The 16908-nt window shown below is 40.9% G+C and overlaps 1 protein-coding gene across 7 annotated transcripts in view; it reads right to left on the bottom strand.

Annotated features, from left to right (window-relative positions):
- The window catches only part of MAP3K5 (mitogen-activated protein kinase kinase kinase 5), a 239520-nt gene that overhangs the window by 39643 nt on the left and 182969 nt on the right, over nt 1-16908 (bottom strand). For 6 of the 7 annotated variants that reach the window (XM_023729862.1, XM_004368890.3, XM_023729867.1 and 3 more), the window contains exons 19-21: nt 13995-14152; nt 10462-10639; nt 9477-9497 (exon numbers count right to left, since the gene is read on the bottom strand). In XM_023729862.1, the coding sequence (XP_023585630.1) occupies nt 9477-9497; nt 10462-10639; nt 13995-14152 (357 nt within the window). The remainder of the gene's footprint in view (nt 1-9476; nt 9498-10461; nt 10640-13994; nt 14153-16908) is intronic. The other variant, XM_023729852.1, reaches the window with a different exon arrangement.

Here is a 16908-nt window from a genome sequence, read left to right as displayed (position 1 = left end):
ATATTTTGATATATATCCTTCCAAATACGTATTCATGGTAGTTATTTCTGGAAGAAGTGATTTGGGGTGATCATAATTTTCTTATTTATCTAAATTTTTCAAACTTTCTATCTAAATAAGTGCTGTTTTTATAATCAGAGATATGTTATTAAAAGTCGTTTTCACAGCAAATATTTAACAAGTAACATCACATGACCAAGAATGTGCTTTGCCTAATAACACATTGAGTGATAATTCAGAAGACCAAAAATATCCCACTACATAGCAGAAATGACATTTCTTTGAAGATATACCACCCCTGATAGCTTTTATCATGGGAATCTCTTCCATGCTGCTCAGCCTGGAAAGGATTTTCTAACTGTATCTAGGAGAATCCTTTAATCATATAACCTTGTGGGCAGGACACATTCCACCTCCTAGTTATATCAAAGATTCCATGGAGAACCATTCTATTATTCTATCCCACCTGTAGGCCAGGTGAAGAAAGCTTATATTAGAGGGGCACTTAGCTTTGGTTTCACCTGTAGGAAAGAAGGGGGAAAAGGATACAGCTTCTAAGGATAGGTTATCTCTGGGAAAACCATCTTATTGCTCAGTAACTGGAAGGTTTCCCAACAATAAATTAATTGACCTGTCTGCTGTTACTTGAGTGGTTATGAAGCAGAATAACTATAAGGTCAGAAGCAAGATGAAGCCAAGAAGATCTGCTTTGAATTTACCAATTTAATATCTTAATGTCTTATTTAAGCACATAGAGAAGACCAAACGGCTACCCTGAAGACAAAGGGCAGAAGAAAATGCCTGGTATGCAGGATTTCCCAAATGTACTTGACTATGGAATCCCCCTTTTTCTGGAGTTGCTCATGGGCCTGGTGTTTCATGGACCACATTTTACTAAATGCAGCTACAGCAGAAAGCAAAGTAAATTACCCCTACCTTGCTCACAATAGCAGGTTGTCTGAGAGGAGAACAGTTTGTCAGAGGCCCCAAATACAAGACTGCTTTTGAGAGGACATTTCTGGCGGTAGTCAGGCTCTATGGTGTGCTTTGTTCTGCTTTAGAGATAATATCAACTGTGTTTAGGGGCAACAGATTTCAGAACGGACAAAGCAGCTGCTAGCCTAGCCACCTAAGGACTCTGAGGCTTGGAAGCAAGCTTTTCTTTGCTGTGAGATGTCAAGCCCCTAAAATTAAGTGTTGCTGTGGAAAAAACAGACCTGATCAAGGCTCTCACCATTCTTTTGGTTTGATGGAATAGCCAGTCACCTTCCTGAAGAAGGCATGAAAGCCCTGCCAGTGGTGTTCACTGTGAATCCCCAATACTCAGTGAGAACCCTGCAGCTTCTAGATTGCTAGTCCCCTTTAAAATATAGGCTACACTAAGAAGTGGAGGCATGCACCATTTATAGTGCAAAGACAAATTTGCTATTTTTGGGAATAAACAGATTAGATTTTTACCTAGAATGCTACCAGATGAGGGGCTCCTATCATGTGTGTATGTGTGCATGTGTGCTTGTGTATTTAAAGAAGTACAACATGGATTATCCTGCTTTTTGGTTACATGATATGGCTTGATTACTCATTAGTGAGAGTGCCTGTGTCATAGTGGCCTGTGAATTTTAGGGTTGCTATGGATACCGATTGCCTAAAAGGAGGTCTAATGAGCTAAAACTGTATATGCTTAAAGATGGAAACAAGTGCCTGTCATTAACTCATCTAGGAAATGAAAGGACTTCCAGATGTTTTGAATGCCCTGTGTGCAGAGCCCTGATTCCCTCGTCTACCTGATTCTAATTCAGTGAACCTGGTTCTAGATTGATTCCCCCTCTGTTAGGCAAACGCATGCATGTATTCATCTAACATATATTTACTGAACATCTATTATCTTTGGGTAGCCAACAGAACTTGCTGATGTATTGGAGTGAAGAATGTGAAAGAGAAGCGTCAAAAATGACCTTGAGGTTTCCAGCTTAAGAAAATCAATGGATGAATGTACTATTTGTACACTAAGATAAGAGGAAATATGGGCTGAAGGGAAAGCTGCTTTTGTTTTTATGTTTTAAGGGGGAAGAGGTGTAATTTTACAGTTCAGTTGGGAAAGAAGAAGATAACCGGATATAAGACTGCAGCTCAGAAGAGAAAACTGAGCTGGAGATAGAAACTTGGTAGCCCACAGCCTATAGATGGTATTTAAAGCAAAGGACAACATAATTTAGAGAAAGATGAAAACAGACCATAGGACTCAGCCCATAAGAACACCACTATTTAGAAGAAAAGAGGAGGAAAAAAAAGGCAGCAAAGGAGAATGACAAGGAGCAGCTAGTGAAGGAGGAGGAAAGTCAGGAGAATGGGTGTCATGGAAGCCCACAGAGGAGAGGGCTAAAGCCAGAGAGAATGGCCATCTGGGCTGAACACCACTTAGAGGTTGAGTAAATTGAGAAGAGTATTTTTGGGGTCAAGGTCACTAATGACCTTGATCAGAGCAAGTTCAGTGATCAAGTGCTAGGGTAGATGCTAAAATGGAGGGAATGAAGAGATGAAGATCTAGAGACATTGTACCTCAAGATATGAAGTTGTGATGGAGAGCATGAAAATGGGGTGTTAGCCAATGAGGTGACATATAAGTGTCAGGGGAAAGTTTAGTTTATGACAGAAGGCACTTGAGCATGTGTATGTGGGAGTGACCTGCAGAGGTTGAAGATGAAGAAGCAACTGAAGAAGTCAAGGGAGTGTGGGATCCAGAACCTAAGTGGGGGGTTAGCCTTCTGTAGTAAAATGTAAGGGGGTGGAAGAGAGAAAAAAGAGTGCTAAGGCAGGTAAAAAAAAACCCACTGCCACTGAGTCAATTCCAACTTATGGCGACCCCATGTGTTTTAGAGTAGAACTGTGCTCCACAGGCTTCTCAATACCATGGCTGTGATCTTTCAAGTGCCTCTGGGTGGATTTGAACCTCCAACCTTTCGGTTAGTAGTTCAGCACTGAACCATTTGCACCACCCAGGGACTCTTCTAAGACAGGCAGGTTTACACATTTGTGGTAGAAATACGATCACATCCACTCCTAATGTTTCTACCTTTCAAATTATGAAAAATTTCCTGGCATATTAGAAAGCTTAGTGTCTTTCTGTTGTATTTGTAACTGTAAATGGGGAGAAGCTCAAGTATAATTATTTCCAGAGAAGCATGTTGACAGTTTCTGGATAGCATAGAGGTCACAAGTCCCTTTGATATCAGCTCACAGACATGAGTGATTGGGGCTTTGGGATGCAAAAGAACAGCCTGGCAAAATGTGCATTCACTGGCAGCCTTAACGCTAATGTCTTGCCAATTATTAAGAAGCCCTCTGCTATGGAGCTGGCCATGAAGTTTAAAAGAGGCTGGATGAACCTCTTAACTAGACCTCTGTGAGGACAGGAAATGTCAAAAGTGTGTCTCTAGAGAAGTGATCTCATGGCTCTATTTTCGGGGCTGATGGGAGGGGTGTGAAGCCAAAATTCAAAAGAGATGGGTTCACAAAAAGGCTGGGGGTAGGTTGGGGTGGGGAGGGGGTGAGCAGCCAGTCTATGGGCCCCAGGTTGCTGGGATAGCCTGGAGATGGCTCTAACTTCAGGGAATTGGATACGTCTGTGCTTTGGGAAAGTGGGAACTTGTTTTTTTAAATTCCTTCAGTCACTATGGGAAACAGTCACTACGGGAAACCCTGGTGGCATAGTGGTTAAAAGCTATGGCTGCTAACCAAAAGGTCGGCAGTTCGAAACCACCAGGCACTCCTTGGAAACCCTATGGGGGCAGTTCTACTCTGTCCTTACAGGGTTGCTATGAGTTGGAATCGACTTGACAGCAATGGGTTTGGTTTTGGTTTCAGTCACTACGAGGGTGACCTCAGACCCTAATAGCTATTCATGAGCACTAGGGACCCTCATGGTCCTCCTTCTCCAGGGCAGTGTGGGGACAAAGCCCAACTTTAGTACAAAGTCTCCTATCTGGTCATCCTGTCTCCTGTCCCCAACTGCCCAGAACTACTCACTTTAGTGAGTGTAACAGTTATCTGGATAGTTTACTAAACAGTACAGAATTCTAGGACATACCCCCAGATTCTGGGTAGGGTCAGGAATCTTAATTTTTAACAAGGATCTGGACCTGTCATAGTCACTTTTATATTCCCAGCATTTACTGGCTGGTTCCTACTTTCCTACTGCCTACATCATTGTTGTTGTTAGGTGCTGTCGAGTCGGTTTCAACTCATAGCGACCCTATGCACAACAGAACAAAACACTGCCCAGTCCTGTGTCATCCTCACAACTGTTGCTATGCTGGAGCCCATTGTTACAGCCACTGTGTCAATCAATCTCTTTGAGGGTCTTCCTCTTTTTCGCTGACCCTCTACTTTACCAAGCATAATGTCCTTCTCTAGGGACTGATCTCTTCTGACAACATGTCCAAAGTATGTGAGATGCAGTCTCGCCATCCTTGCTTCCAAGGACCATTCTGGTTGTACTTCTTCCAAGACAGATTTGTTTGTTCTTCTGGCAGTCCATGGTGTATTCAATATTCTTCGCCAACACCACAATTCAAGGGCATCAATTCTTCTTCAGTCTTCCTTATTCATTGTACAGCTTTCGAATGCATACATAGTATAAGCATTTTTATTGAATGTTGGTATTGTTAGGTGCCATCAAGTCAGCTCCGACTCATAGTGACCTTATGTATAAGAGAACAAAACATTGCCAGGTTCTGTGCCTACCATCAGTTGCTCATATTCAAATTCAATTTGAAGCTGAAGAAAATCAAAGCAAGTCCAAGAGAGCCAAAGTACGATCTTAAATATATCCTGCCTGAGTTTAGAGACCATCTCAAGAATAGATTTGATACACTGAACACAAACGACCAAAGACCAGAAGAGTTGTGGAACGACATCAAGGATACCATACATAAAGTAAAAGGTCACTAAAAAGACAGGAAAGAAAAGATCAAAATGGATGTCAGAAGAGACTCTGAAACTTGCTCTTGAGTGCAATGTAGCTAAAGTAAACAGAAGAAATGATTAAATAAAAGACCTGAATGAAGATTTCAAAGGTCAGCTTGAGAAGACAAGGTAAAATATAACAAAATGTACAAAAATTTTTATTTAATGTTAGTAAAGCAACCATCCTTCACACAGCTGTCAGATGATCCACTGATAGCTATACTTCCAATATGATAGCTACTAGCCTGTGTGGTTATTTACATTTAAATTTAATTAAAATAAAAATTTAGTGCCTCAGTCATGCTAGCCACACTTTGAGTGTTTAATAGTCACATATAACTAGTGGCTACTCTATTGGACAATGCAGATATAGGACATTTCTCTTATCCTAGAATGTTGTATTCCAGACTGAAATCTTTCCCTGGCTTCCCACCCTTCTTTGCTAATTCCTTAGCATCATATAAGGAGCCCCTTGTGATCCAACCTTGCTTATCCCCCCAGCTTCATCCATCCCCCTATCCTATGCACTTTACCTACATCCTGAGCCACCTGTGTGCCCCTTAATACACAATGGGGTTTCACGCATCCGGGCATTAACTATACTATCGTGGCCTTGCCTGGCTCCTGACTTCCCATCTACCTGTTAAACTCACATTCATCCTTATTCATCAGGTGCCACCTGAATGGAAAGGCTTCCTTGAAACCACTTTCTCAGGCTGACTTCAATCATTCCCTGCCCCTTTGTGATCCCTTCTGTGCAGACTAAATTATTCTATAGTGTAGTTGATTTTTAACTGTACGTCTCCCCTAGTCATAGTCAGGAACTACGCCTTTATCAGTCTATACATTCAGGGCCTAGCACATTTCCTGTGCACACAGAGTGAACAATAGATTATTTATTGAGTTAAAATGAATTACCTAATTCCCTGGGTCTGTATGTGGGGATAGGGAGAATTAGGTAAGTCATTTTTCTCTCTCTAAAAGGGAAAGGGGACCTTATCACATCACTCTCTCACTCCTGTCTTCAGGGGAAGCCTGAGCACAGGTAGAGGCCCCTTTGTTGTTGTTGGTTACTGTCAAGCGATTCCGACTCATGGCAACCCCATGTGTACAGAGTAGAACTGCTCCATAGGGTTTTCAATGCTGTGACCTTCCAGAAGTAGATCGCCAGGACTCTCTCCCAAGGTGCCTCTGGGTGGGTTTGAACAACCAACATTTTGGCTAGTAGTTGAGCACTTAACCATTTGCACCACCCCGTGACTCAGAGTCCCCTTAGAGGGAGAGCAATTATCTGGACAGAGACAAGTATCTGGCCTGTAAAAAACACCTGGGGAAAGAAGAGGAGTGTAGCTTGCACTCATCTAGAAGGAGAGTTAAGACCAGGTCATAGTTCATAGTTCTAATTAATAGGAGGCATGACGTTCTCTATAACACCTGAGAACAATCTTAACTGAGATTTTTAGCTCCTAATTAGGTTAGCATATCTGTCTGCTTTCCTAGGAAGGAGAGGGAAGAGCTCATCAGCTGCATTGTCCATGTAACGATATCCCTTCAGCTGAGAGTCTGAACAGTTTAATCATGTGGGAGTTATGGTTACCCATTCTTTCTAGGCCCAAGTCAATGTCTAATGCAAGTGGCAGATCAGGGAGGAATGGGTCACCGGGAGGTAAGAAGTGCCAGAGAATCCAGGAGGCCTGGGGAAAGTTCTGAGAGAGAGGAGGAACAGAGAAAGGAGAAGGGACCTTCAGACTGTGGTCTACAATTTGAAAAAGCCACTGGGCATGGGCAGGCAAGAAAAGGACACCAGCAATAATAGTAATAATAACCACCTTGTGAAGTGCCTGCTGTGCTAATAAGCATTTTCACGTGACCTCATTTAATCCTCACAACAGCCCTCTGAGCAGATGGCCTAAACTGCACCCACTGGACAGATGAGGTGACTGAGGGCAAGTAATTTTCAAGGCCACCCAGTCAACAAGTGAACCCAGCTCTGACCCCAATACTCATCCTCTTAACTTTGACTATAAAATGAAGTTCTATCTTAAGTGGGGTTAGATTCTAAGAGCAGAGTCTGAATTACTCCTGAATGACCCTGAGCATGGAGGGTGAGAGGGCAGGGGGAGCCGTGACTGACTAAGGCCTTGGCAGAGTTATACCTTCTATCTCCTGCTCACTAGAAGGCATAATTTTTGCTGAGAAGACTTGTGGGCAGAATTGGCTGCTGAAATTATCATTCTTTCCCGCTCTCTCACCAAGTGTGTAGAGCTGAGTTCACATAAGTTAAATGTGTGTGTGACGGGAATCTATTTCCTGCAAACAAAAGCCAAACCATGTGGAAGGGATAAAACTCTCATGGATTTAGCTTCTGGGCACAGCTCCAGGCTTGTCTAGTATATTATTTTATTCTGTTCCCGGAACCAAATCTGTGAAGTGGTTTTATTATCAGCACAGAATGCCTGATGAAACAAGTAACTTGCTGCATGTCACATATATAGAAAGTGGCTCAACTGGGATCAGAACCAACTCCCATATAACTCCAAAGTTAGGGCCCATCTTATGACACCCCAAAGAGGCTGGTCCCAAGGTTGAGGAGCACCACCGGGTCCACACTATGGAATGTAAGGGCTGCTTTTTGGTTTCTAGGCTGCCCACGGAGAGAGTAGGAAGAAGGGTACTCTCTTCTTTGCAGAGTTCTTTCCAATTCTCAGACTGTAAGAAGGAAAACTGGAGAGGCTATGCTCAGGAAACCCCAATCAATAGTCCTCTACCCTGGGTTGTAGCTGGACAACGAAGACCGAAAAGGAACTGATGCCTTTAAGTTATGGTATTGGCAAAGAATATTGAATATACGTGGACTGCCAGAAGAACAAACAAATCCGTCTTGGAAGAAGGACAGCCAGAATGCTCCTTAGAAGTGAGGATGGTGAGACTTCCTCTCATGTACTTTGGACATGTCATCAGGAGGGACAAGTCCCTGGAGAAGGACATCGTGCTGGGTAAAGCAGAGGGTTAGCAAAAAAGAGGAAAACCCTCAATGAGGTGAATTGACACAGTGGCTGCAACAATAGGTTCAAACATAGCAATGATTGTGAGGATGGCGCAGAACCAAAGTATTTTGTTCTACTGTACATAGGGTCGCTTTGAGTTGGAACCGACTTGAATAATGGCGCCTAACAGCAATAACAACAACCCTGGGTTGAGTCCCTGGGTGGTGCAAACAGTTAATGTGCTCAGCTGCAAACCAAAATGTTGGAGGTTGGAATCTACCCAGAGGCAATCTACTTCCAAAAAACCAGCCATTGAAAACCCTCTGGAGCACAGTTCTACTCTGAAAAACATGGGGTCACTATGAGTCTGAACTGACTCATGGAAACAGGTTAACTGGGCTGATTGGCTCTGAGGCATCTGAGGAATCTTCCCTTGGCCCATAGAAACCCAGGTGTAATGCACATTAAGCCCCCTGCATTACTTGATCAACAACTCATACAACTCAGGGAAATCCAAAACTGTGTTCATTTCTTCATTATTCTTTGAAATGTATTAGTTGACCTTCCTAGAGCAAATTTACATCCTAGTTATGATCTGGAGCCCTGGTGACACAGCGCTTAAGAGCTACGGCTGCTAACCAAAAGGTCAGCAGTTTGAATCTCTATTGGGCAGTTCTACTCTGTCCTATAGGGTTGCACTCTGCACAGCCAACATTAAAAAACAAAAATACAATTAGTCCTGACCAACTAAAAATAGAGATAACATATAACTCTAATGATGACAGAGGAGGGTGTCTGGCACTGAAATTTTCCACAAGAAATCCATTAAGTGGACAACTGGCTCCTAGATAAGAAGATTCCAATCGAAGATTTCAAAAATGTAGTCACCTTCCATTAAAAAAAAGACAGTTGCCTTCAGGTCGACTTTGACTCAGGGCAACCCCATGTGTATCCAAGTAGAAGTGTGCTCCCTGGGGTTTTCAGTAGCTGATTTTTTAGAAGTAGATCACCAGGCCTTTCTTCCGAGTTGTGTCTTGGTGGTCCTGAACCTCTAACTTTTCAGCTAGCAGCTTAAGGCGTTAAACTTTTGCACCACCCAGGGACTCATCTTTCATTTAACCCATTGCTGATGAGTTGATTCCAACTCATAGCGACCCTATAGAACAGAGTAGAACTGCCCCATAGGGTTTCCAAGGAGCAGCTGGTGGATTTGACCTTTTGGTTAGCAGCCAAGCTCTTAACCACATCTTGCATTTAAGGAGAACAATTGTAGCCACGAGTAGAAATCAACTCTATCTATAGCAACTGGTTTTTCATGAAAGAGAAAAGGGAGGGGTTTTCAAAGGAATGAGTCCAGCCAGGCTTGCAGCTGCATACACCCTTACTTCCCAAGAGCTACCCTGCCCCCACTCCCACCCCGTGTAAGCAAGGAGCAGAGGTCCAGGTGATTTGGTGGGAAATTTAGAGTTTATCGCATGCTGCACTGGGCTTCAGCTCAATGGGCAAAGGTAAAAATAAACTCACCATTTGATCCAGCTGAAAGGGCTATGGAAAGAAAAGGAAACAGCAGCATAAGCATACGTTGGCTTTGTTGTTAAACTGAGAAGTCAACAAAAAGCAAAAGCTTGAAATGGGATCAATGTATTTCCCAGATATTCAGTCTGCCCATCCTCATCCAATATAAACACCAAAAATGCCAAGAACAAATGGATCACTTACTTGTTTTTTTGGTTTGTTTTGTTTCTGAAATGAGTTATGGAAATTATTGCAAAAAGACAATTTACTTATAATTTTGCATTGCTGTTGTATTTATAACTGACAATCTTATCTTTCTTTTTGTTAATTATTCAGAAAGATATTCTCTAAGAGATAGCAGGTTTTTTCTACTGCCTAAAATTCAAAGACCATATTATCTAGATGACCTGGGAGTTTAACGGCTCTGTAGTCACTCTGTAGCCCATTAGTGGTAATTTTGGGTTTCAGCTCCAAAAGGCTACATTTTACCCCTTTTACACTTTAACCCCTAAAGAGTCCTGGTGGTGCAAGTCAAGTGCTCAGCTGCTAACCAAGAGGTTGACAGTTCAAACCCACTAGCTGCTCTGTGGCAGAAAGATGTGGCAGTTCACTTCCATAAAAATTACAGCTTTGGAAATCCTATGGGGCAGATCTAGTTTGTCCTATAGGGTCACAATGAGTTGGAATCTACTCAATGGTGATGATTTTTTTGTTACACTTTGACCCTAGCATCAGCAATGCTAAATGCTATATACATTCTGATATATTTAACTACCTAATAACCATATGATGGAAGACTATTATGTATGAGGTCCTATCATCTGTGAAATTAATGGTAACAGCTCCCAGATACTAGAACTGAAGGCCTGAGTACACTGTGCTAAGGTTTATACCAATTTCCAGTGATACCTATAAACTGGTAATATTACTTCATGTCTGGAAATACCTTCCATCTTAAATGCTTACAATTTAGCTTTTCAATGCAACCACTTACCTGAAAGCTTAGGTTGTGTCTTTTTCTTTTTGCTTGACACTTTTAAGAACTCATTCATCAGCAAGTCATTAGCACATGCTCTCTTGTCTGGATCTGGTTCAAAACATTTCAATATGAATGCCTTGGCCTCTGCTGACATGGACTCAGGAATCTCCGGGTGGACTTTAAACATTCCCACCTGAGGCATAATATGAAAAGAACAAGGTATCTTCTGAGCAACCACACAATCTCACTGTGTGAGCTCTAGGCTCCATAACTTGGTCCTCTAGTGCAACAAGGTCCTTTATCATACACTACAAACTCGTGGTCTTTCTCAACATGAGCTAGAATGTGTTTTTTAGGCTACAGAATATCACAGAGTGCTTTTGTAACTTTACCAGTGACATAGGCAGAGTGACCCGTTTAACACAGGAGACAGCACTATGTAGTAATAATTCACTCCTCTAAGCTTTAGAACACATCAGCACATTGGCACACAAAAAAGATATTTTTCATTGAGACCACTGGGTTGTTCACAATAACTATGTGCCAGGCATTGTGCTAGGCTTTTTTCATATATGAATCTCATCGAATCCTCTCAACAATCCAGTGGATTAAATATTATCCCTGTAGAAATGTGGAACAGAATTTCAAATTCTCATGGAATCCAGATTTTCTGGAGCCATTAAGGCTGGATGAACTCCTAAAACAATTCCCTGGATAATCCTTAAACCTTAAATAAAAAATATCCCCTGAAGTCTTCTTTAAGCCAAACCACAGGCTAGCATAATTTGTAAAGAATATATAGGATTAAATTGACAACACCAACTGGAAAGGTCAGATAGTAAACTTAGAGGGCCGTGAGTTTATGCTAATGGAGAAAGAACAATTTGAAAAAGGAGGCTGAGAACAGTTGCACAACTTGAATGTAACCAATGTCACTGAATTATATATACAGAAATTATTGAATTGGTGCATGTTTTGCTATGTATATTTTCAAGAACAGTAAAAAAAAGAAATGTTAAAAAATATTATCCCTGTTACACCAATGAGGAAACTGAGGCTCTAAAGGGGTAGGGCTACATGGTTATGAAAAATCAGATTTGGGATTTAAACCTTGGGTTGTTTGGTGTACAGCCTGTGCTCTTTTCTCTGTGATATGATTTGTGAATATTTTCCCTGTCTCAAATCACGTACTTTAAAAGGGATATTTAAAAGTACTTTAAAATTAAGTGAATGGTATTTTTATAACAATTAGAATTTCTTCTCATTGCTGCCATTTAAATTTTACTTTTTAATGATGTTTTTATGTATTTAGGGTAGAGAAAATTTTCTAAGGGAATCTTTTTTATAATTATATAGTTTATATAAATTTATTATTATATAAATAGTAATACATAACTATTTAGAATAATTATATAGCCTTTACTATGTGTCAGACAGTGTTCTAAGTGCCTTGCACATACTATTTCACACAACCCTCACAAGACCCCTATACCCAAAACCATACCAAACCCGTTGCTGTCAAGTCAATTCTGAATCATAGCGACTCTGTAGGACAGAGTAGAATTGCCCCATTGGGTTTCCAAGGAGCAGCTGGTGGATTACAACTGTCGATCTTTTTGGTTGGCAGCCATAGCTCTTAAGCACTTTGCCACCAGGACTCCCAAAACTCCTATAAAAAAAAAAACCAAACCCGTCGCCGTCAAGTTGATCCCGACTCATAGTGACCCTATAGGACAGAGTAGAACTGCCACATAGGGTTTCCAAGGAGCGTCTGGTGAATTCTAACTGCCAACCTTTTGGTTAATAGCCAAACTCTTAACCACTATGCCACCAAGGCTCAAAAAAAATCCTATAAGAGGTGCTATTTTTATACCCGTTTCATAGAAGAAGAAACTGAGGAACAAGAAGGTTAAGTAACTTGCCCAAAGTCATCCAATAGCTAGACCATGTTGGAGTCTGGATGCAAACATTGTTAATCAATGCCAGAGTCTATGTTATCTCATCTCTCCAAGATGGTATCACTTTCTATGCAAGCCTTAAACCCATTGCCACTGAGTCAGTTCTGACTCATGGCAACCCTATAGGACAGAGTAGAACTGCCCCATCGGGTTTCCAAGGCTGTAAATCTTTATGGAAGCAGACGGCTACATCTCTCTCTGTGGAGTGGCTGGTAGGTTCAAACTGCTGACTTTTCAGTTAGCAGCCAAGCACTTAACCACTGTGCCACCAGGGCTCCATGCAAGGCTTAGGCTGGCCTAACAGAGACAAAAGCATGACGTATAATAATCACTGCACTAATGGGTAATCAAGCAGCATTTCAGAGCAACGTCCTAGAGACTGATAAAAAGATTGGCCAACAAGAGAAAGACATCAATTCATGTCAAGAAGAGCAGCACTCTTAGTAGCTCTCATTGCTCTTTCAGGTTTGGTTATACTGCTCATTTCTATATCATCAGCACCCCATCAGATCACCTCAAAGCTTAAAGTAAGCCAGGCTTTGTAACACATGGACCTTCACGAGAGGCTATACATAAAGGGAATAAGGCTAAAAACATGGTCCGCAGTTGGGAGAGGAATAAATTATCATCAAAAGTCCTCTGTCTTAGGTTTCCATTTTAAACTTTCCTTTGGCATAAGGGTCTGGCAGGTGACGACTACAGGAAAGCAGAGGCAGGTAGCCACCATGCTTAGTCCCCAGATCCTGCGCTGTGGCACTAGGACTCTCTCAGCCCTATCTCCATATCGGGTGCTCCCTGTTTTTGGGAGGTGGGGCTGTTTCCCACTTCCAGAGGAATTACTAAGGGGCTAATTAACAGGCTAGAAAAGTAGAAATAAGAAAATAAGACTGATGTATTTAAAGTATTTATTAATCTCTTTTTTAATGGATTCATTCAACTATTCAACTATTCTGACAGAGAAGTAAAGGAAGATGTTTATTTTATTTTTTAATATCAGTTGGTTAAAAACATTCTTGTATCTCTTTCCAGGGAAGATTTTCAGACAGTGATTCCTAAAGAGCTTAAATCATCTTCCATGTAGTGGGGTGTTATTTATACTGCATTGTTAGAAGATGGTCAGGGGAAGTTACATTTAATCTCACTTTGTAGCTGAGAAAACTAAGGCAAAGAGAGGTCATTGCGGGAAGACTAGGCGCTGGCTGAGGGCATGACTCTTCTTGAACTTTAATGTGCTCTCCAGTCATGCTTACTTAGGCTCTTTGTCTTTTACCTTAAAAAAAAAAAAGAAAAAATGACATAAACATATAGAATACCCAGTAGCTATGAAAAGCTTTAAGGATCCCTGGTGGCACAAACAGTTAAGTGCTCAGCTGCTAACCGAAAGGTTGGTGGTTCAAACTTACCCAACAGCTCTGTGGAAGAAAGACCTGGCGATCTGCTCCTGTAAAGATTACAGCCAAGAAAATCCCACGAGGCAGTTCTACTCTGTTACATGGGGTTGCTATGAGTTGGAATCGACTTGACGGCACCCAACAACAACAGCATGGAAAGCTGTATACATGTGTTTTCAAGACATATACAAAATGAAACCTTGAACATAGCTGCTTGTGGTTCTCCTAGTTCATAAAAGGGTGGTTTTCCTGTGGCCATTTCAATGATGGTGCAGCCCAAAGACCAGATGTCTGCTGCTTTTCCGTAGCCTCTGGGCCCTTTATCTATTATTTCTGGTGCCATGTACTGAAGGGTACCTGGAAATAATTCAAACACATTTTCACTTTAAAGAGAGGTAAAAGATGGATAGCTCATGACAGTTGCTATTTCTGTATATAAGTAAAACAACAAGAGTGATTCAAGTCTTAATATCTCATAATTTGGGGGTTCCAGTTTTCTCTGCTGTTAATAAAAGTGAAAATAGCAGTTTTTATCATGGATTTTACCAGTGATATAAAAAATAGTTTTCCAACATCATTGGGTTATAAATGGATAGTTCTCATTCCCTAGATAGAGTAGCATAATTGAGGCATCATTTCATTGGGATCTCTTAGAAACTTCCAACAATTAGTCTTCTGAGAACAACAGAGAGTATATCAACACACATTTTCTGTGTCTGGTTCTTTAAATACATGAAGACTGCTATTATGTATACTTCTAGTCTTTTCCAGGATAAATCTAGCTCATTCAACCATTTCCTTAAATCAATATTTCTAAATTCCTGAGTTAAATGCTTAGTTTTTCTGTTTTCATTCTTATTTCCTCATCATGAAATCATGAAGATTCTGAAAGCCATTACTAAGAATAATGTAAATCATTTCTGGAGTACGTTATTCTGTGAATCAAATATACATGACTCCTGCCTGTGTGCCTGAGGTCTGTGGAATAATGGGTTTAACAGATAAAAGACAGGTCAGGCGCCATCAGTACAGACAACTCATCAGACAGAGAGTGAAGAGGAATGAAATGAAAAAGGGAGAGCCAAGAACCACTGGTTCTAGTTCTGGTCTGGTCCATCCCAGGTAAACACTCAGCTGCAGTCACCTCACTGGCCAAACAAGAGGCTGAATTTGCATTTCTAGTGCCCCTTAGAGAGATTTCCCAAAGTCCAGCAAAGAGCTAGGAGCTTGAACAGGAACAGATTATGGCCATATCTCCTGCCTCTGGTACACTCATGAAACCAGTTGCTGTCAACTTGATTCTGACTCAGGGCAACACCATGTATGTCAGAGTAGAACTGTACTCCATAGGGTTTTTGACAGCCGATTTTCAGAAGCAGATTGCCAGGTCTTTCTTCTGAGGTGCCTCTGGGTAGACTCAAACCTCCAACCTTTCAGTTAGCAGCTGAGCATGTTAACCATTTGCACTACCCATGGACTCCTGATATACTCAAACTATATAATCAGCAAACAGAAAACCATCCAAGATGCCATGTTAAAATACTTCAAATCCGGAGGCGTTTGCCAGAAGAGCTACTTCAGTATCTAATTTATAACCAGAGTGACAGACTTTTTGATAAATATAGACAACACCTTTTATGAATATCTCAATGCATAATTTATAGGTAAACGCTTCTACATAAAATTCTTTTAAACTTCCCCTATGAAAGCCACAAATACACAGGCTAGAAGCTGGCTGTTGTTCATAATAATATAATAAAGGTGTAGTATTTTTTTCAAGCTTTGTCATCTTGCCAGGTTTATCCTTTAAACCTCATCATTACATGGCAGAAGTTCAAGTTTCTGCTTACATACAACTGTGTGTGTCTGCTCTCAGCTTAAATTTGCAAAGCTATTGGAGGAAAGCATTTCACTTTGCCAAGTATAAGGAAAACACGCTCTCCAAAGACTCACCTACCCTTAACAGAAAACCGCTATGATTTCTCTTCAATGTTAGCTTCCCTGCAAGTGATATTTTTTTTGTGATTATATATAATCAAATGATCTTTTAGAAAATGTGTTGAAGCCTACCACTCCCTTTTGTTGTCTCTGGGTCTAAAATAAATTTGATGAGAGAACTTAAGTTTGCTAATATCTGAGTGGTGTAGTGGTTAAGAGCTCGGCTGCTAACCAAAAGGTTGGCAGTTCAAATCCACCAGCCACTCCTTGGAAACCCTATGGGGCAGTTGTATTCTGTCCTACAGGGTCACTATGAGTTGGAACCGACTCAAAGGCACCTAACAACAGCAACAACAATATCTGAGTAGAAATTACAACTGATCAAAAATATAGTGAATTTACAAAATCGGACAGTTAAAGTAATATCTTAACAATAAATTACGCATGTTTTTTATTCATCAGATAATATTTCAAAGCTCTCTATGTGCCAATTGCGTTTAATTATTTAATTATCAGAGCAAGTGCCAAAAAAACAGGTTTAGTCATGTGTTCATATCTGCTTCTCTCTTTACTCCACAAACACATGACACATAATATTTTATACAAAGAGATTTGCAGAGCTGGATAATGGAGACGCAAACCAATCTGAACATTAGCCTAAAAAAACACAAGTGAGAGTATTAACCCTAAAACCCATACTTCCTACATACTGCATTCCAAAGTTTAAGAAACATACTTTAAAATAATCTATTTTAGAATTTCTTTGCCAGTATAGCTATCTGGGGAGGCAGTATAGTTTAGTGGTTAAAAGTTTAAACATTATATTTCATTCAAGCATTCATTCTACAGATCCATACTGAGGGATCCCTAAAGTGCTCCTCTGCTAACCAAAAGGCTGGTGGTTTGAAACCACCAGTAGTTCCGCAGGAGAAAGATGTGGCAGTCTGCTTCTGTAAAGATTTACAGCCTTGGAAACCCTATGGGGCAATTCTACTCTGTCTTACAGGGTTGTTATGAGTCGGAATTGACTCAATAGCAGTGGTTGATGGGCCAGGCACTGTTTAAGACACTTAGAATGCAGCAGTGGAGTAAACAGAAATACTACAGATACAAATGTACAAAAGCTTATATTTTGTAGAGGGAAGCAGACAATAAGCTAAAAGCACAATAAATAA

Source organism: Trichechus manatus, unplaced genomic scaffold (genome assembly GCF_000243295.1).
Source record: "Trichechus manatus latirostris isolate Lorelei unplaced genomic scaffold, TriManLat1.0 scaffold00002, whole genome shotgun sequence".
NCBI lineage: Eukaryota > Metazoa > Chordata > Mammalia > Sirenia > Trichechidae > Trichechus > Trichechus manatus.
The sequence above is the reverse complement of the archived record's forward strand: the minus strand, read 5'-3'. Positions and strand labels throughout refer to the sequence as shown.